Consider the following 19,844-nt stretch of genomic DNA (forward strand, 5'->3'; position numbering starts at 1 on the left):
GGGTTCAATCCTCCGGTACCCCAAAAATCTATCTCGGAGTATCACTTGTACATGAGTAAATCTGGAATCATTACACTCCCCGGCTGTGGGTGTCCAGAGACCTACAGAAGCCAAATCATGATTGACATATGGGGCCTGGCAAAGGGACCTGCTGGCTCCCGCCCATTCACCTGCCGGGCTTCTGGAGCGTCACACTGGCCGGCAGGTCTCTCCCCGTCCCCTCCCGGTGCCAGCACGCTCTGCCAGCCACTCCTTCCCCTGCCTGCCGAAGGGCCCTCCCCTGGGCCCTGCTCCCTGCCCTCCTGGGCAGCCAGGGCGGTGAGGACGGCACCCAGGGAGCTGCCCCATGGACAGGGCCCCACAGAGACAGCACAGATCCACCTCGCGGGGTAAGAGGCCCCGCGGCCCTGCAGGCAGGTGGAGGGGTCTGCCGGGAGGCTCCGCGGAGGGGAGTCGGGTGGCCAGGGGAGCGAAGCCCGAGGAGGGGCTGGGGATTGAAAAGGAGAGGCACGGGGTTCTGCCGCAGACCTGAGTGGAGAAGAGGAGCCCGAGCGGAGCCAGCCGGGGATCAGAACCCGCTGCCTTCCCACTTGTGAGCGGTCAGGGAGGCCAGGCGGGCAGGCGGGTCACTCCACCCGCGGTTCACTCACTCCTGGGGGTCCTGTCCAGCCTTGACGGGGTGGAGGGTGGCAGCCATACCCCGGCAGCTGTCGGTGCCCGCTAGCCTGGCACTACCCCTCCCTCCCTGCGAGGGCCCAGGAGTGTGGGGTTTCTTTTGTGTGGGGCGCGGGCCCAGGGCGGGGAGCGCTGGAGGTGATGGGTGGGTGGGCATGGCCACCCCTGGACTCAGTCGGGAGCCCTTCGGGGGTGCTCGGCCTCTGGCTCCGTCCGGTGTGAGCAGGTGCGTGAACGCCAGAGTCAGGAATTCCAAGGCCACCTGGTGGAGGAACACCTGGGCTTCCTGGGCAAGCGAGGGGAGCCCGAGCCCGGACCGCCCCGAGGTGCGAGGCTGGGGGCAGGACCGGGTGCCACGTCAGGGAGGAAGCGGGGCGGGCCTGGCAGGACGGGGCGGGGCGGCCCTTCCCCTCCCCGCCTCAGCAGGCGCCTGGGCAGAGGGACAGAGGGCTGGGGGTGGGGTCCGGGAAGGGGTGTGGCACAGGCCTGTGATCCCGGTACTTGGGAATCTGAGATGGGAGGATCACAGGTTCAAAGCCAGCTCCAGCAATTTAGCAAGACCCTCAGCAACTTAGAGGGACCATGCTTCAAAATAAAAACTGAGCCGGGGAAAGTGTTGCAAACTGGTAATCCCAGTACTTGGAGGCTGAAACAAGGTCGCAAGATATCGCGGCCAGCCTCAGCAACTTAGTGAGACCCTGTTTCAAAATAAAAGAATAAAATAGGGCTGGAGGTGTAGGTCAGAGGTAGAGTGCTTCTGGGTTCCATCCCCAGTACCACAAAAATTTTAAAAATGAAAAATAAAAAGGGCCCGGGATGTAGCTCAGAGGTTAGAATGTCCCTGAGTTCAATCTCTAGTACCAAAAAATAAAAATAAAAGACTAGCCCCTAACTGGGCTAATCCCAGCATTTGGGAGGCTGAGACAGGAGGATCACGATTCGCTGACAGTCTCAGCTACTGCTTAGCAAGGCCCTTTGCAACTTAGTGAGACACTGTTTCAAACAATAAAGAATAAGCCAGGTGTGGTGGCCCATCCTTGTAATCCCAGCATTCGGGAGGCTGAGACAGGAGGATCCCGGTTCCAGGACAGCCTCAGCTATTTAGTGAGGCTCTTTGCAACTCAGTGAGACTGTATTTCAAAATAATGAATAAACCAGGGGTCATAGCTCAGTGGCAGCATTTGACTGCAAAATAAAGAATAAAAAATAGGGCTAAGTGTGTTGCTCAGAGGTAGAATGCCCCTGAGTTCCACCACAGTACCACAAAAAAATAAAAATAATTTAAAAAAATAGGGCTGGGGATGTATCTCAGACGTAGAATGCCCCTGGATTCCATCCACAGTACCGCAAAAATAAATAAATAAATAAATAAATAAATAAATAAATAAATAAATAATTTTAAAATAGGGCTGGGGGTATAGCTCGGAGGTAGAATGAATGTCCCTGGGTTCCATCCACAGTACTGCAAAAAATAAACAAACAAATAAATAAATAGAAAAAAATAGGGCTGGGGGTGTAGCTTGGAGGTAGAATGCCCCTGGGTTCCATCCACAGTACCGCAAAAAAAATAAAATAAATAAATAAATAAAAATAAAAAGAATTTAAAAATAGGACTAGGGGTGTAGCTCAGAGGTAGAATGCCCCTGGGTTCCATCCCAAATACAGAAAGAAAGAACAAAAGAAAGAAAGGACAAAAGAAAGAAAGAAAGAAAGAAAGAAAGAAAGAAAGAAAGAAAGAAAGAAAAGAAAAGAAAAGAACAACAGACTAGCCCTGAGCTCTGTGAGGTGCTGATTTGTGGGTGCAGGAAGCCTCTTCCCAGGGCCTCCCCTTATTAGGTGTTTCATACCGTGCTAACTGTAAGAACGAATCCCCAAACCATGCTCTAGCTAAGGCTCTCCCTTCAGCATCTGCTCCTTTTGGGGTGGGGGGTTCTTGTATCCATGGAAACCTCCATCAACACACCTGTGTTCCCTGCTGCCTGGTCCCCACCCAGACCAACCCGGAAGCAGCCCTAGGATTCTTCCCTCTGCGACAGCAGGACAGGGTGAACCTGGGGGCCAGAGAAGGGTCTGCATTTCCAACCCTCCCCTCTTCTTCCTCCAGACATCCTACCCTACTCCCAGCCCCGCCCTCTGGAACACTTTCAGGCACTGAAGCAACTAAGATTTTATTCCCACAAAGATTTAACTCTGGGTGTGAATGTTTATTGCACCTCTGATATCGCTTTGTAGACCATGGCACCGCGATGGCAGTTAGGTGATGTGGTGAGTGCCAGGAAATTAAATGCAAGGTGCTGAGCTGAGCTTGTAAACACCCGGGGGGAAGAGGAGAGGGCGCGGGCGGCTTTTTCAAGGAAGAGACGTGATCTATTTGAAAGCCCAGGGATGGAGTGATGTGGGCTTGATTAAGGGGTGTGGGCAGAGGGAGTAATATGGAGAAAGCCTAGCGTTTGGAGGACCTGGGAGAGTGCCAGGGCGACCAAAGAGCAGAGAAGGAAGTCCAGAGGGTGCTGCGGACTGTGGGAAGGAATGGGTGGGAGAGGCTCCTGTGAATGGGGGAAGCTCCCAGGGTCTTCTGCTACTCACCTGAACCTCTCTCTTCTCTCTACAGACCTGCAGGCTGCCAAGAAGACCCACACCTGTGAGTAGGGGGTCGGGGGCAAGAACTGGGGCTGGGGTATCGCCGGATGGAGAATTGAGTAAGGGCTCTGTGAGAGCCAGTTTAAAAAAAAAATAGGGCAGGGGGTGTAGCTCGAGGTCAAATGCCCCTGGGTTCCATCCCCAGACCTGCAAAAAAAAAAAAAAGACAGGCACAAGCCAGGAGTGGTGGCACACACTTGTAATCCCCGTGCTTGGGAGTTGGGAGGCTGAGACAGGAGGATTGCACAGGTTCAAAGCCAGCCTCAGCTACTAAGTGAGGCTCTCAGCAATTTAGTGAGACCCTGTTTCCAAATAAAAATATAAAATAGGTCCAGGATATAGCCCAGAGGTAGAAAGCCCCTGGGTTCCACCCCTAGTACCACCAAAAAAAAAAAAAAAAAAAAGCCAGGCATGGTGGCACATGCTTGTAATTCCCACGCTTGGGAGGCTGAGACAGGAGGATTGCACAGGTTCAAAGCTAGCCTCAGTTACTTAGTGAGGCTCTCAGCAACTTGGTGAGACCCTGTTTCCAAATAAAATATAAAAAAGGTCTAGGAGTATAGCCCAGAGGTAGAAAGCCTCTGGGTTCCACCCCCAGTACCACCCAAAAAAAAAAAAAAAAAAAGACACAGGAATCCAGGCATGGATTGTACACACCTGCAATCCCAGTGCTTAGGAGGCTGAGACAGGAAGACCCGCAAGTTCAAGGCCAGCCTCAGCAATTTAGGAAAAGGGACCCTATCTAAAAATAATAAATACTCTGGGCATGGTGGCCCATGCTTGTAATCTCAGTACTTGGGAGGCTGAGACAGGAGAATCGCAAGTTCTCAGCCAGCTTCAGCTTCTTAGGCCCTCTGCAACTCAGTGAGACCCTGTGGTGGCACATGCTTATGATCCCAGCATTTGGGAGGCAGAGACCTGAGGATCATGGTTCAGGGACAGCCTCAGCTACTTAGTGAGGCCCTTTGCAACTCAGTGAGACCTTGTTTCAAATTAAAGAATAAGAAATAGGGCTGGGGGGTGTAGCTCGGAGGTAGAATGCCCCTGGGTTCCATCCCCAGTATCACAAAATAATAAATAAATTAATAAATAAATTAATTAATTAATTCAAGGGCAACCTGATCACCACAGTGGAGACTCTCATCAACCTAGAGAGATCTGGTTTCAAAATAAAAAGGGCTGGGAGCTGGGCGTGCTGGCACACGCTTGTAATCCCAGCATTTGGGAGGCTGAGACAGGAGGATCGTGGTTCGAGGACAGCCTCAGCTACTTAATGAGACCCTCTGCAACTTAGTGAGACCCTGTTTCAAAATAAAGAATAAAAAATAGGGCTGGGGGTGTAGCTCAGCGATAGAATGCCCCTGGGTTCCATCTTCAGTACTGGAAAAAAAAAAAAAAAAAGGAGGTGGGGCTGGGGTATAGCTCAGAAGCAGAATGCCCCTGGGTTCCATCCCCAGTAAAACACACACATACTCATGCAAAGAGTGGAAGGGAGGGCTATAAAGAAGCACGCAGAGAATGAAGGAGCCAGGAGCCAGGCTGGAGAGAGCAGAGGCGCAGGGGTGGGCCGGGGGTGAGCCGGGGAGGGAGAGGATGGACGGAGCCCTGGGAGGCAGGGCTGGCCTCAGGAACTCAGCCCGGCCACAGCAGAGGCCCCGGGAGCCTGCCCTGGGCTTTGTGGAGGCTGAGCCAGGTTTGGTGTTCAGCTCTGTGGTTAACACATCCTGAGGTGTGAACCATGCTGCAGGAGCGCCTTCCTCTCTATAGGAAAGAGAATGCACAGGGACACTGAAAGCCTGAAACTATAGTACGGGAAGGGGAGGCTAGCCCTCAGGAAGGACTTCCCGGAGGACACAGGCAAGCAAGCATCCTGTCTGGGGACCGCTCAGCCCATCAGATCCACTGTCCTCCTTTGTGGGATAAGCTCCGGCTCCCAGAAAATCTACCCAAACCACCTGAATCTCACATGCCCCATAGAGCCACACAAGCTCCCAGTAGCCTGAGGGTATTCTGCAAAAGGCTTCTGCAGGGCAGGCGTGGGCCCTTGAGTAGATGAAGACCATTCAGGGCAGGAGAGGCCACCTCCGTTCTCCGTGGCCCTCCCTCGCTTGCCTGCTGGTCCCACCGCCATGCCTCCTGCTGCCCAAACCATCTAGAGCCGCCCTGCTCCCAGCAGAGACATCTCCCTCCGCCCTGTCCCTGAGGCAGAGCATCGCATCTAGGATGTGACAGCCTCCCTCCCAGGTGGGGCTTGCTTTGCTCAGCAAAATCCTGAAGGCCGCCCTGCCTGTCACTAGCCACAGGGCCCCGACGGAAATGCTGAGCCAGGCCCTAAGAGGAAAGCGGGTCGGGGGGACTCAGGCGAGCTGGGGGAGGAGGGTCAGGGACCATCGATGGGTAGGGTGGGGGAGAAGGTGGATTTCTGGAGCAGTGGGCAACCGGGAGAGGCCAAACCCCACTCCTATTCTTTTTTGGGTATTGTTTTTTTTGTTTTTGTTTTTTGGTGCAGGGGATGGAACCCAGGAGTATTTTACCTCCGAGCTACATCCCCAGCCCTATATTTTTTTAACTTAAGTTTTGTTTTGTTTTGTTTTTGTGGGTCTGGGGATGGAACCCAGGGGCATTCGACTTCCGAGCTACACCCCTGCCCTATTTTTTATTCTTTTTTTTAAACCGGGTCTCACTGAGTTGCAGAGGGCCTCACTAAGTAGCTGAGGCTGCCCGCGAACCGCGATCCTCCAGTGTCTGCCTCTGGAATGCTGGGATTACAAGCGTGCGCCACCACGCCCGGCTTTTAAGTTTTGTTTTGATTTGTTTTTGTTTTTGTTTTTGTTTTTGTTTTGTGGATCTGGGGATGAAACCCAGGGACACTCTACCTCCAAGCTACACCCCCTGCCCTATGTTTTATTCTTTATTTTGAAAGAGGGTCTCACTAAGTTACGAAGGGCCTCACTAGGTAGCTGAGGTTGTCTGAGAACTGTGATCTTCCGGTCTCAGCCTCCCGAATGCTGGGATTACAAGCGTGCGCCACCACGCCCGGTTTAAGTTTTGTTTTGGAACAGGGTCTCCCCAGGTTGCCGAGGCTGGCATCAAACCTACATTCCTCTTGTCTCAGCTCCCCAAGTGGTGGGTTTACAGGCATGTACCACCACCACACCACACCTGGTTTCTCAAAGGCATTCTGCCTCTGAGCCACATACCTGGCCTTCTTTATTTTGAAATTGAGTCTCTTAAGTTGCTGAGGTTGACCTCGAACCTGCCATCCTCCTGTCTCAGCCTCCCAAGTACTAGAACTACAGGCTTGTATGTGCCACTATGCCCATCCTTAATCTCTCAGTACAGAAACCTCAGCTGGGCCCATAACACCCCCTGCCCTCTTCCTAAACAACCACCACCTTTTACATCTATATCTATCCCCAGTCCACTGGTTTCCTGAAGCCCCAGGAAGGCCAGGGGGAAAAAAAAAAAGCTTTCCCCTGGCTGAGACCATAGACTTCTTAGGAGGTTTGGCCCAGAGAACCCAGGAGATATTAAAACCTCCCCCAGGAGGGGGAGGCCAAGAGATTGAAAAATGGCCTCCAAATTGAAACAGCTCCAAAATAGGGGTCCAAGGAGACCCCCAGACCAGGAGGGGCCTGATTACTGAGGAGCCCTGAAGGGAGAACCCCCAAGACTGAACCCCACAGAGGGAACAGATGACTGTGAGGGCCTCTGAAATTGTTGTCTGCTCAGGAGTACCCCTCATCCCCTAACCAAGAAAATCTACAGAGAAAGTCTCAGAGCAGGAGACCTCCCAGGTCAGGTGGAAACACCCTTAAAAGCAGACCTGAGCCAGGGGAACCCTCCTGAGCCTTAGGTGAGATGTGGGCCGCCCTGCCTGGGCTCGAGTCTCCACTCTACCAGTTATTAGCTGTGTGACCTGGAGCAGGTTACTTCTCCTCTCGGTGTCTTGGTCTTCTTGTCTTCCTAGCGGGGGACACCAGTCGTATTCTTTGTGAAATTAGATAATCACATAAAACATCTCGAACCATGCCGGGCACACAGTCAGCACTCTTACTATGACTGAGCGACGCGGTAGTGATGATGGCTGTCAGTGTCTGCCAACATTCCGACGTTAGCAGTGCTGCCGGAAGGGGTCTCTGAGGGGCTGACCCTCCCTGCGGATCCCAGACATTTGCCTGGTGATCAAGACCGCCACGGTTATGTTCTCGTCTCCTGAGCCTGACACTGGCTTCATATCCTCCCAGGTCATAGCACACTGGGCACTTTGGGGTCTCAGGTATCACATGCCACCATCCCAGGCAGACACCCTGTGATGTGACTTACCTGTGACAGAGAGGGTCAGGCTTGGGGTCCTCAGGGGAAGGGGAATAGAAGCCTGGCCCCAGATTCATGTGGGCTCCACTCGGGCTCCGTGGCGGGTGGAAACAGCTTCTACCCGCATGTGGCTGTCTTCTGTGGTTTTGGAATTTTCCAACGCCCCCTGTGATTGGCTGCCCCGCCCCTCACACCGTGCCCCAGGCCCAGATTGGCCACGTGGGGCGCCTGTCATCCTACCCACTGCACCCCTGGGGGACAGGGTGGGGGCTTGTCACTTGGACACCTGTGTGCTGCGGAGCTCAAACCCCCTGCCCAGAGGCACGGGAGCCAGAGCTGTGAGCTGACAGGGCCTCGCCCCTCCTCCACCGCCACCTGCGCCCTCCTGGACCCCCTGCAGAGAAGGACAGGGCACCAAGGGCAAGAAGGCCAGGCCCAGTCATGAGAAGTAAGTGAATTGAGCCAGCTGGGTATGGGGCCAGGGCGTGTGCCATCACCCCAGCCCTCTGGGAAAAGGGATGTCTTGGGCATAGAGCTTGGGCTCCGCCCTGGCAGGGAGTCCCAGTCAAGGTCAGGATCTGTTGGGAGATGGCAGAGCGGTAAAGGAAAGTCCTTCCCTGGCTCTCTGGGTCTGGAGGTCTGGAGTCTGGAAGAGTACCTGAGCTACCCAGCCTCCTCATTTTACCAAAAATGCCTGAGATCCACAGAGGTGGAGCGCTGGGCTCAATAGCACACAGCCCGGTGCAGCGGGACACGCCTATGATCCCAGTACTTGGGCGGCTGAACCGAGAGCAAGTTTGAAGCTGGGTGTGGTGGCGCACGCTTGTAATCCCAGCATTTGGGAGACTGAGACAGGAGGATCGTGGTTCGCAGACAGCCTCAGTTACTTAGTGAAGCCCTCTGCAACTCAGTGAGACCCTGTTTCAAAATCGAGAATAAAAAATAGGGCTGAGGGTGTAGCTCAGAGGTAGAATGCCCCTGGGTTTCATCCCTAGTACCGCAATAAATAAGTCAATAATAAATAAAAAGGGCTAGGGGTTTAGCTCAGAGGTAGAATGCCCCTGGTTTCCATCCCCAGTACTACAGAAAATAAAAATAATAAATAAAAGTGAATAAAAAATAAAAAAGGGCTGGGGGTGTAACTCAGAGGTAGAATGAATTCAATCCCTAGTACCCCCCCCCAAAAAAAAACGAGTTGCTAACTGATAGAGATTGTAAATTGCCAGGGGCCCTGAACTTCTTCTTCTGGCTGCTATAGAAGTTTCCTTCCCTGCCTCCAACTGCTTGTGAGTGGGGGGGGGGGGGGGGGAGGCCAGAGGAGTTGTCCCTGCAGCAGGCCGGCAGGAATATCCGGGGATGGCAGGCCATGGGGGACCCCAGCATCTAGTCCTGAAAGCGAGAGCTGTCCTGCTTTCTGCCCGCCCAGAGCCCTGAGGACCAGGTGCAGCCCAGCCAGGGCATGGGCATGGGAGGGGTCCAGGTGCAGCAGGGCATTTGCTGAGCAGGGGCGCAGCCCTGGACCTGGGGGATGAAAGCCCAGGCCTCACTCCCTCCACCAGCCATGGGTCAGTCAAACAGCTGGCGGGCAGATGTCAGGGGTCCCTGTGTCTTTCAGCCAGGCAAGGTGGGCAAGGCGTTACACAGTACCCCTGTTCGTGCCAGGGAAGCCGGAGAACCTCTCTAAGCATGGGGCAAAGGAGGAACAGGGAATCCAGCGTCCCTGTGGCCTGAGCCGGAGGCAGCCCCAGCTTCAAACTTGAGTGTTCCCACAAACCACAGACGGAGGCCATGTGGGGTCCTGGAAAGACCCCTGGACTGAGAGTCTAATGACCCAGTTCTGGTACCACCTCTGGGCCATCTGGCCGTGTTGCTTTGGGATAGTCACTGGGCAAGCCCTGGTCTCCTCTGCAGAACAAGAGGAATTGAATTTGAAAACAGATAGGCACGGTGATACATGCCTGCAATCCCAGTGCCTGAGACTGAGCCAGGAGGATCGCAGGTTGGAAATTTAGACCTGTTTCAAAAGAAAACATTTTTTTAAAAGAGAGAGCTGGAGGTATAACTTGGAGGTAGAATGCCCCTGGGTTCAATGCCTAGTACAGAGAAAGAGAGAGACAGACAGAGACACAGAGAGACAGAGAGACACACGGAAGGAAAAGAGAGAAAGAGAGAGAGAGAGAGAGACACTAAAATAAAAAGTAAAAAAGGCTGGGGGTGTGGCTCAAAGGTAGAATGCTCCTGAGTTCAGTGCCCAATACCAAGACCCCAAAAAAAAAAAAATTAACTATTGAACACCTCCCAGCTCTTAAGACCCCAGGACCATGGAGAGAGCCCCGTCCCTAGGCTGGGCATCCCAGAGGGTGCAAGGAAAGGAACCAAGGGAGGAAAAAGGTTTCAGTTCTGTGATCAGGACAGCCGAGGAGCGGGGGGGGGGGGGGGGGGGGTGTGCAGAGAGACCGGCTTCTGACAAGCCGGACGTGGTGCGCACGCTTGTAATCCCAGCATTAGGAGGCTGAGAAAGGAGGATCGCGGTTCCCGACAGCCTCAGCTACTTAGTGAGGCCCTCTGCAACTCAGTGAGACCCTATTTCAAAGTAAAGAGTAAAAATAGGGCTGGGGGTATAGCTCGAAGGTAGAATGCCCCTGGGTTCCATTCCCAGTACTGGAGAGGGGGGGAGGGGAGGGAGGGAGGGGGGAGGGGAGGGGAGGGAGGGAGGGGGAGGGGAGGGAGGGAGGGGGAGGGGAGGGGAGGGAGGTAGAGAGAGGGAGAGGGAAAGGGAGAGAGAGGGAGAGAGAGGGAGAGGGAGAGGGAGAGAGGGGAAAGGGAGAGGCTTCAGGTCAACAGCCACACCTTGGAGCTCCAGCTTCTCAACCCCTCCCTGAAATGGCCCCAAATCACAAATCAACCCTAGGATGCCCTGACTGGTGTGTTCAAGCCAGCAGGGGGGCAGGAGTCACCCACAGTGGCTGAGGGAGACCTCAGGCAGCTCCCCACCCTAACACACCCCAGTCAGGCCAGTAGCTAGGAGAGGGGTCTCCTCCAACCTAGAGGTAAGCGTCTCTCATCCTTCCCACTTGGGCATTCCTGGGTATCTCAGAGCCCCAGGGTTTTTTTGACCCTCAAGAGGACAAGCCTCCACCAGCCCAGGAGAATCAGAGCGCAGAGTCTTGAGGCTGGGACATACGCCTAGACCAAGGGCCAGACACACAGCCCAAGAGATGGCTGATCACAAACAGCTCAAGAGCCAGGCGTGACAGCCCACGCTTGTAATCCCAGCATTTGGGAGTCTGAAATAGGAGATTGTAATTCGAGGACAGCCTCAGCTACTTAGTGAGGCCCTTTGCAACTCAGTGAGACCTTGTTTCAAAATAAAGAATAAGACGGGCGTGGTCGCACACACTTGTAATCCCAGCATTGGGAGGCTGAGAACCAGGGATCACGGTTGGAGAACAGCCTCAGCTACTTAGTGAGGCCCTTTGCAACTCAGTGAGACCCTGTCTCCAAATAAAGAATAAAAAATAGGACTGGGGTGTAGCTCAGAAGTAGAATGCCCCTGGGTTCCATCCTTGGAACTGCAAATAAAATAAAATAAGAAATAAGGCAGGGGGTGTAGCTTGGAGTTGGAATACCCCTGGGTTCCATCTCCAGTACCGAAAAAAAAAGAGCAATATCAAAGGACAGGTATTTACTACACAAAAGGAGGGTCCGATGTCCAAATGGAGATGGAAATAAAGAATATCAGGAGAGCCCAAAACCAGGAGGTGCTTTATTTTTTAATTTTGAAATAGGGTCTCCCTGAGTTGGCTGAGGGGCTAGCTAAATTGCTGAGGTTGGTTTCGAACCTGCGATCTTCCTGCCTCAGCCTCCCAAGTACTGGGATTAAAGGTGTGTGTCATCTGATTCTGACAATGAGGAGCAATGGGTACTAAAGAACTCCAGGTCCCCAGAGTGTCTCCCAGCCCCGAGCACTTGATAAAGGCCTTCCTCCTGCCTGTCTCTGTCTCTGTCTCTTTCTCTGTCTCCCCCCCCCCCCCATTCTTAGCAGAAATCCCAAATTCCTTGAGTCCAAAATGCTCAAACATGGAGAACCCCTAGCCTTCACATTACAACGAAAATACGCCAGGCAGTTTTGGGGTCCCTGTCCCCGCCCCTCTGGGCGCGGGCTCTCCCTGTCCCCTCCCTAGGTGCTAGGGTGGCCCTGGGACTTCCCCACCCAAGGGCTCTCCAAGAAAGGCAGCTTGCAGCCAGGCATGGCGGTGTTGGCTTGTAATCCCAGCTTTTGGGAGGCTGAGACTGGAGGATCTGTCCGTGGACAGTCTCAACTACTTAGTGAGGTCCTTTGCTGCAACTCAGAAAAGATACGGATGTCTGTTTGTGGGAGGGACGGGAGTTAGAACAGGGCCTCCAGGCCAGGGCTGGAGACTTTCTGGGTCCCCTGGCCTTCCAGGAAGTCTGGTCTCCCGCTCCCCAGAGCTTAGTCCCGGTGATTCATCCCCTCCCCCACCCGCTGGTTGTTTTCACCTGATTCTTTTTTTATTTTCCCCCTCTTTTTCCTCCTGCCCCAGACTGCGGGGGCGGCGGGGGCGGCGGGAGGGGGTTTCGGGTCGCTGGCTGTCTTTCATGGCTTTTCAAAACCCCAGACTCTCCCTCGCCCACCTGACTTTTAGCTTCGCTATTTTCTCAGCTCCGGGATCCGGGTATCTCAGCAGAAATTCTCATCGGGGGCCCTGGGGAGGCCCCGCCTGGGCAGGAGCAGCGTCCACCCTGGGGGAAGCGGGGCTCTCACTGGCCACCTTGGTTCCCAGCTTAGCAGAAGTGGGGTGGGGGGACACCCGAGGACTGAGAAAGGAGGGAGGCTGGTGGCAGGTTGGGGTGCACTGGGGACCCCTGGCAGGTGCTGCCGGCTCAGAGGGGAAGGGAGGGACCTAAGCTAAGAGATAAATTCTTCTCATTCATTCATTCACTTTTTTTTTTTTTTTTGCGGGTCTTCGGATGGAACCCAGGGGCACTCAACCTCTGAGCTACACCCCCAGCCCTATTTTTATTCTTTATTTTGAAACAGGGTCTCACTAAGTTACGGAGGGCCTCACTAAGTAGCTGAGGCTGTCCACTAACCGCCATCCTCTGGTCTCAGTCTCCCAAATGCTGGGATTACAAGCGCGCGCCACCACACCCAGTTTTCATTCCTTCCTTCCTTCATTCATTCACTTATTCCTGCAAAGAGAGGCCTAGAAGCCCAGTCTATACCCTTAGACTGAGTATCGGGTTTATAGACACAAGACTCTGGTGTCTTCCAGAGGATCTCTGAATAAAGAGCTCTGTTGGGATGGACGGGCTGCCTGACATGCTCACATGACCACAGAGAGTGGACACGGACCCACGGGGCCTGGGACAGAGGGATGATCTCTCTGGATTTGTGTGTGGGGAAAGGGGTTACTGGGGATTGAACCCAGGGACATTCTACCTCCAAGCTATATCCCCAGCCCTTTTTTTTGAAACAGTGTCTCACAAAGTTGTGGAGGGCCTCACTAAGTAGCTGAGGATGGCGGTGAACCTGCGATGCACCTGTCTCGGCCTCCCAAGTACTGGGATTACAAGTGTGTGCCACCCCTATTTATTTATTTATTTATTTATTTACTTATTTATTTATTTACTTACTTACTTATTTGTGTGTGTGTGTGTGCAGGACTGGGGATGGAACCCAAAGGCATTCAACCTCCGAGCTACATCCTTTGCCCTATATTGTCTTATTTTGAAACAGGATCTCACTAAATTGCAGAGGGCCTCACTAAGTAGCTGAAGCTATCCACAAACAGCGATCCTCTGGTCTCAGCTCCTGAATGGGAGGGATTACAAGAGTGTGCCACCATGTGCAGCTTAGCCCTACTTTTAAAAAAAAATTTTTTTTAAAATGAGAACAAGGTCTTGCTAAGTTGCTGAGGCTAGTCTCCAAGCCTGGGATTTTCCTGTTTCAGCCCCTGAGTACTGGATTTACAGGTGTGCCCCACCACACTCGGCCCCTGAATTGTTTGCCTATCCCACTGTTCTGGCCCCACACTTTCCCAGCAGTCAATAACCTCGACCCACCATGTTCTGGGCACATTTGGGCATCTCATTCTCCTAGGGTAGAGAGCTTAATGGTTGAGGGCACTGGCTTTAGAGTTGCAGAGACCAGCGTTCACACAGTACATCTGGCACTTCTGACTGTGTCAAGCCACTTCTCCCTGGGCCTCAGTTTGCTCATCTGTAAAACGGGGGCGATACTAGCCGTACCTCTGTGGCAGGGCTGTTGTGATCACTAAAAATGTATATAAACTGGGTATGGTAGCCCATGCCTTTCATCCCAGTATCTGGGAGGCTGAGACAGGGGGATCGCAGGTTCAAGGCCAGCCTCAGCAACTTGGTGAGACTCTGTTTCAAAATTAAAAATAAGCCGGGTGTGGTGGCGCAGTTTTGTAATCCCAGTACTTGGGAGGCTGAGGCAGGAGTATCACAGGTTCGCAGCAAGCCTCAGCTACTTAGTGAGGCCCTCTGCAACTTAGTGAGACCCTGTTTCAAAATAAAAAATTAAATATAGGGCTGGGGACGTAGCTCAGAGGTAGAATGCCATTAGGTTCAATCTCCAGTACCAAATAAATAAATAAAAATAAAACAGGCTATCTGGGTGTGGTGGCCTGCTCTTGTAATCCCAGCATTTGACAGGCTGAGACCGAAGGATCACAGGTTCAAGGCCAGCCTCAGCTACTTAGTGAGGCCCTTTGCATCTCAGTGAGACCCTGTTTCAAAATAAAGAATGAAAAATAGGGCTGGGGGTGTAGCTCAGAGTTAGAATGCCCCTGAATTTCATCCCCAATACCAAAAATAAATAAATAAATAAATAAATAAATAAATAAATAAATAAAATAAGCTGAAGGTGTAGCTCAGAGTTAGAATGTTCCTGGATTCTATTCCTACAGCCCCCCCAACACACACACACACACACACACACACACACACACACGCACACACACACGCATGCACGTGCGTGCACAAAAACAGATGTAAAGCCTGGCACATAAGAATTCAGTCAACATGCATATATTATTATTATTATTATTATTATTATTATTATTATTATTCCTCCTTATTCCAAATCTATTGGCAATCAAGGAGAGAGAAGGAGGAGGGAGCGAAGAGGTGAGCTGAATATGACAGGATCCAGAAGCCCAGAGTTCCCCTGTCTGAATTTCCCTCCACCATGAGTGGCGTTGGCGCTGGGTTTGAGGGGTGAGGTCCCCGTGGGTCGCGGCCCCTCCTCTGCTCCTACCACTTCCTCTCGTGGTATAGGGCACCTGGACAGGCCCAGGCTGGGGCTCTGGATACATTCAAAGAGCCCTATCAGTGAATCTCACAGCTGTGCGGAGGGGGAGATTACGGGCGGTGCCTCTAGCCTCTACCGTATTTCTCCTCATAGGAGGCTCTAGGGGGTGCTCCCAGGGACGCCTTCCATCTCTGAAGCAACCCAGAGGAGATTCTTTCTTTTCTCGTTTCTTCCCCCCTTTCTCTCTCTCTTTTCTTTTCTCTTCTTTTCTTTTCCTTTTGTCAGTGCTGGGGCTTGAACCAAGGGCGTTGTACAAACAAGGCAAATGGTCCACTAAGGAGCTGCATCCCCCGCCCTACTTATTTTTCTAGGATTGCATCAGAATGACGTTGGTGTTGTGGTGGTTGTTTTTACTTTTGTTTTGGTACTAGGCATTCTCCCGCCAACTTATACCCCCAGGCCAATTTTAGTTTTTATTTGGAAACAGGGTCTCACTAAGTGGCTGAGGCTGTCTTAAACCTGCAATCCTCCCATTGCAGCCTCCCAAGCACTATGCCTGGCTCACTCAGAAGGATGTTTTAGAGGTCACACTACCTGGTAGGAAAGATACAAGAAGGAGCTTGGTGAGCTGGAGGTGTGGCCCAGTGGTAGAGTGCATGTTTAGCCTGGGTGAGGCTCTGGGTTCAATCCTAGGAAGGAGGGGAGGGAGGGAAATAGCTTGGAAAGAGATTGCCAACCTTATCCCACTTGCTGGGAGGAGCAGCCTGGGACAAAAGCAAGCAGAAAACCTAAATTCCTGCTACTCAAAGTATAAACTTGTTAGCCGGGTGTGGTGGCGCGTGCCTGTGATCCCAATACTTGGGAGGCTGAGACAGGAGGATTGCAAGTTTAAGACCAGCTTCAGAAACTTAGCAAGACCACTTCAACATAAATAATAAGAAAGGCTGGGGGTATAGCTCGGAGGTAGGACGCCCCTGGGTTCAATTCCCAGTATGAAAAATAAAAGTATAAACTGACCAGCAAGCTTAGGCACCAACAAGGGCTCATTAAAAGGCAGCATTTTTATTTATTTTTTGGCACTGGGGATTGAACTCTGGGGCAGTCTACCTCCCTTTTAATTTTCTTCTTCTTCTTTTTTTTTTTTTAATCTCTCTGGGTTGCTAAGAGTCTCATTAAGTTGCTGAGGCTGTCCTTGAACCTGGAATCCTCCAGTTCTCAGCCTCCCAAGTCCTAGGATTAGAGGCTTGGGATACAACGCCTGGCTTGAAAAGGCAGAATCTGGAGCCCCACCTCGGATCTCCAGATCAGGAACCTACCGTTTGTTCTGTGGTGTTGGGGATGGAACCCAGGGACCCCCCCTGTTTCACACCTACTCACTAGGCAAGAGCTCTATCACTGAGCTATGACACCCCTATACCTAAGACCTCCATTTCACAAGATCCCCAGGTGGGCTTGTTTGACCGGAGAAAGGCTAAAGTCCTTCCTGTGGCTAGATTATTTAAAGACAGTGTGCGGCCAGGCATCTCTCTCCTTTTGGAAGTACGGCCTCGGGAAAAAGCCACCACGAGAAAGGTGCCATCCAAAGATCTTCCCGAGATGCAGGATGAGGGCAGGGGCGTGGGGGGGGGGGATTCGGCTGCTGTGGGAGGCAGTGAGGCAGGGCTCCGTCTTGAAGCTTCTGACTTTTGCTGGGCTGCAGTTCCTGGCACCGTCGGGCCCTGACATGGTAAGTTCCTGGAGGCCAGGCTCCCAGGCAGCAGTTTGAGTAATCCTGTAATTACTCAGCTCCCCTACCCCAATCTGGATTCCCACCGCCGGCCGCTTCAGGGTCTGGCTGCAGGGTAGATCTTGATGAAGGATATTTCTCTGCACCTGCCCGCCGGCCCCCCTTCCCGCCGGCCCCCTCCCCCGCCACAAGCCGCACGCCCTGGCACTGGTGCATCACGTCGGTGCTTTCTCTTTGAGGTTTGGGGTGAATGGCATTGAAAGGGGTGCAGGTGCAGGGGAAAGAGGGAGGATGAGGACGGGAGGGCCTGGTGGTGCTGAGGGTTGGGCCCAGGGTCAGGGTGCCCCCAGGAGTTTTCCTGGGCTTCCTTGGTCACCTCGCTAGGTCTGCCTCCGTTTTCTCAGGATCTCAGACACACTAGAGGGGCTGACCCTCGGAGTCTCTGACTCTGCGCGCCTGTCTTGCTGGGCACCTCTGCCCCGGCCTGTGCTGGGGGAAGAGGCGAGGCCTGGTGGTCCAAGACTCTGGGGTCCTCCGAACAGGAGTAGGTGTGAAACGGGGGTCCTCAGGCAACCGCATCTTCCTATGAGGAGAGCAGGGTCCTGCTGGCTCCGCGGTGAGGGTCCGAGGGTCAGCAGAGGGGCAGGGAGACGCGTCTGGGCTCACCCGGGTGGCCAGCGCGCGCAGGCACGCATGCGGATGTGGCTTTTGGAGAAGGGAAGAGGTCGGGAGGCCTGTGGTTGACTGCTAGGCCAGAGCCCGAGTTCCCACCGTGGCTTGGCCTAATCTTCCTCCTGCTTACTTGGTTCTTTTTGGGGGGAGTGACCCACGTTGGTTTCACCACCACCCCCGTCCCTGGTCTTAGGGCCACGGAGGAGACAGGCTCGGTGAGGCCCAGGCGTGCCCACGGGTCTCTGGGCTCCGCCTCAGTGGGCAGTAACCAACCACACAGTGTTCACCCGTGACCCCATGGAATCTTGTTGTACTCCCCGGGGCCACCCCACGGGCAGGCGAGGTTGTTTTAATTCTCAATATCGGGTTAGGTTTTGTTACTACTGGGGTTTGAACCTAGGGGCATTCTACCTCTAAGCTACACTCCCAGCTCTTTTTATTTTTTTACTTTTTTTGTGCATGTGGTACTGGGGATTGAGCCCAGGGGCATTCTACCTCTGAGCCACACCCCCCAGCCCTATTTTTATTCTTTATTTTTTTGAAACAGGGTCTCACTAAGTAACGAGGGCTTCACTAAGCAGCTGAGACTGGCCATGAACCTGAGATCCTCCTATCTCAGCCTCCCCAGTACAGGGATTACAAGCATGCACCCCCATGCCTATTTTTTTTTACTTTAAAGCAAGAGCTCAGCCGGGCGTGGTGGCGCACACTTGTAATCCCAGCGCTTGGGAGGCTGAGACAGGAGGATCACACAGGTTCGAAGCCAGCCTCAGCTACTTAGTGAGGCTCTCAGCAACTTAGTGAGACCCTGTTTCCAAATAAAGTATAAAATAGGTCTGGGAGTATAGCCCGGAGGAATAAAGCCTCTGGGTTCCACCTCCAGTACCACAAAAAATAATAATAAAATAAAATAAAGCAAGAGCTCAGCCAGGCATGGTGGCGCACACTTTAATCCCAGCATTTGGAAAGCTGAGACTGGAGGATTGCGGTTAGAAGTTGAGACAATAACTTGCTAACTTGCTGAGGCTGGCCTCAAACCTAATTTAATTAGTAAATTAAAATATACTACATATGTATATTTTTTTGCAGTATTGGAGATGGAACCCAAGGGTATTCTACCTCCAAGCTATACCCCCTGTCCTATTTTTTATTCTTTAATTTGTTTTTGTTTGTTTGTTTTTGTTGTTGTTGTTTTGGTGGTACTGCGGTTCCTGGAAACCCTCTACCTCTGGGCTACACTCACAGACACCTACTTTTTTATATTTTTATTTGGAAACAGGGTCTCTTAAACCAGCAAGGCTGGCTTTGAACTTGCGTGATCCTCCTGTCTCCGCCTCCCAAGCGCGGGGATTACAAGTGCGCACCACCACACCCAGCCTTATTCTTTATTTGGAAACAGGGTCTCACTGAGTTGCAGAGGGCCTCACTAAGTAGCTGAGGCTGTCCTCAAACCGTGATCCCCCTGTCTCAGCCTCCCAAATGCTGGGATTACAAGTGTGCACCACCACGCCCGGCTAATTTACTGGAAAGAATCTGAAAAGCTCACGTGCCCTCAGGTCTCAGGGCAACCACAACTTCCTGTGCAGTGTCAGGCGGCCACCTTGGCTGGGGGTGGGGGAAAGGACCCAAGTCCTACGGGATGTCAGCCAGCCATGTGCCCTGTCCCCTGGAGGAAGCAGCTACTATACAATTGACTCAGCTCAAGGCTGGCCCTGAGGACGATGGCGTAAGGATGGCGGAAACAGTATTACAGAGAGTGGTGGGCAAGCCCTGTCTTCCTCTCCATCTAATGTCAGCAAGCCCTATGTGTGGCCAGGGCCCAGGCCAAAGTGTGGGCCCCCTCAGGGACACTTCCTCTGCCCCTGGGATGTGAGACAAGTCACAAGCTCTAGACCATATTCCTAGCCTGGTCCACCCCTAGCCTCTGCGGCTGGAGGGGAAACCAGTCATTCACCGATGGTGCCCTTGGGAGAGCAAAACACCCAGAGATCCCAAAGCTCAGCCCAGCTGCCTTTCAAGGACAGGCTGGGAGAAAGCCACCTACTGGTCACTTGAAACACAGGCCAGAGCTGAGGGCCTTGACCGGGATGGGGGAGGTGAAGAGATGAACCTGGAGAGGCTGAGCGTGCACAGCTCACAGTGAGCTCCTCACAGGTGCGAACCTGGGTCCTGGTACCCGCTGAGCAAACTGTCACATACAAATATGCACGCGTGGCCGGGCGGGGTGGCACGCACCTGTCATCCCAGTACTTGAGAGGCTGAGACAGGAAGATCAGAGGTTTGAGGCCAGCCTCAGGAAGTTAGCACGAACCCCTCAGCAACTTAGCAAGACCCTGTTTCAAAATAAAATAGAGCTAGGAGTGGTGGCCCATGCTTATAATCCCTGTACTTGGGAAGTTGAGACAGGAGGATCACAGTTTGAAGACACCCTCAGCTGCTTAGTGAGGCCCTTTGCAACCCTGTTTCAAAATAAAAAATATAAAAATAAGGCTAGGGCTGTATCTCAGAGGTAGA

The 19,844-nt window shown here is 52.8% G+C and overlaps 1 protein-coding gene across 1 annotated transcript in view; it reads left to right on the plus strand.

Moving 5' to 3' along the window:
* Positions 1 to 346: 346 nt before the first annotated feature.
* The window catches only part of RORC (RAR related orphan receptor C), a gene marked incomplete at both ends in the record, with an annotated part of 42,027 nt that continues 22,529 nt past the window's right edge, over positions 347 to 19,844 (plus strand). Inside the window, 2 exons of the mRNA XM_080692960.1 lie at positions 347 to 389; positions 3,287 to 3,316. Of these exons, the coding sequence (XP_080549086.1) occupies positions 347 to 389; positions 3,287 to 3,316 (73 nt within the window). The remainder of the gene's footprint in view (positions 390 to 3,286; positions 3,317 to 19,844) is intronic.

This window comes from Muscardinus avellanarius (assembly GCF_963383645.1).
Source record: "Muscardinus avellanarius genome assembly, chromosome: 3".
Taxonomy (NCBI): Eukaryota; Metazoa; Chordata; class Mammalia; order Rodentia; family Gliridae; genus Muscardinus; species Muscardinus avellanarius.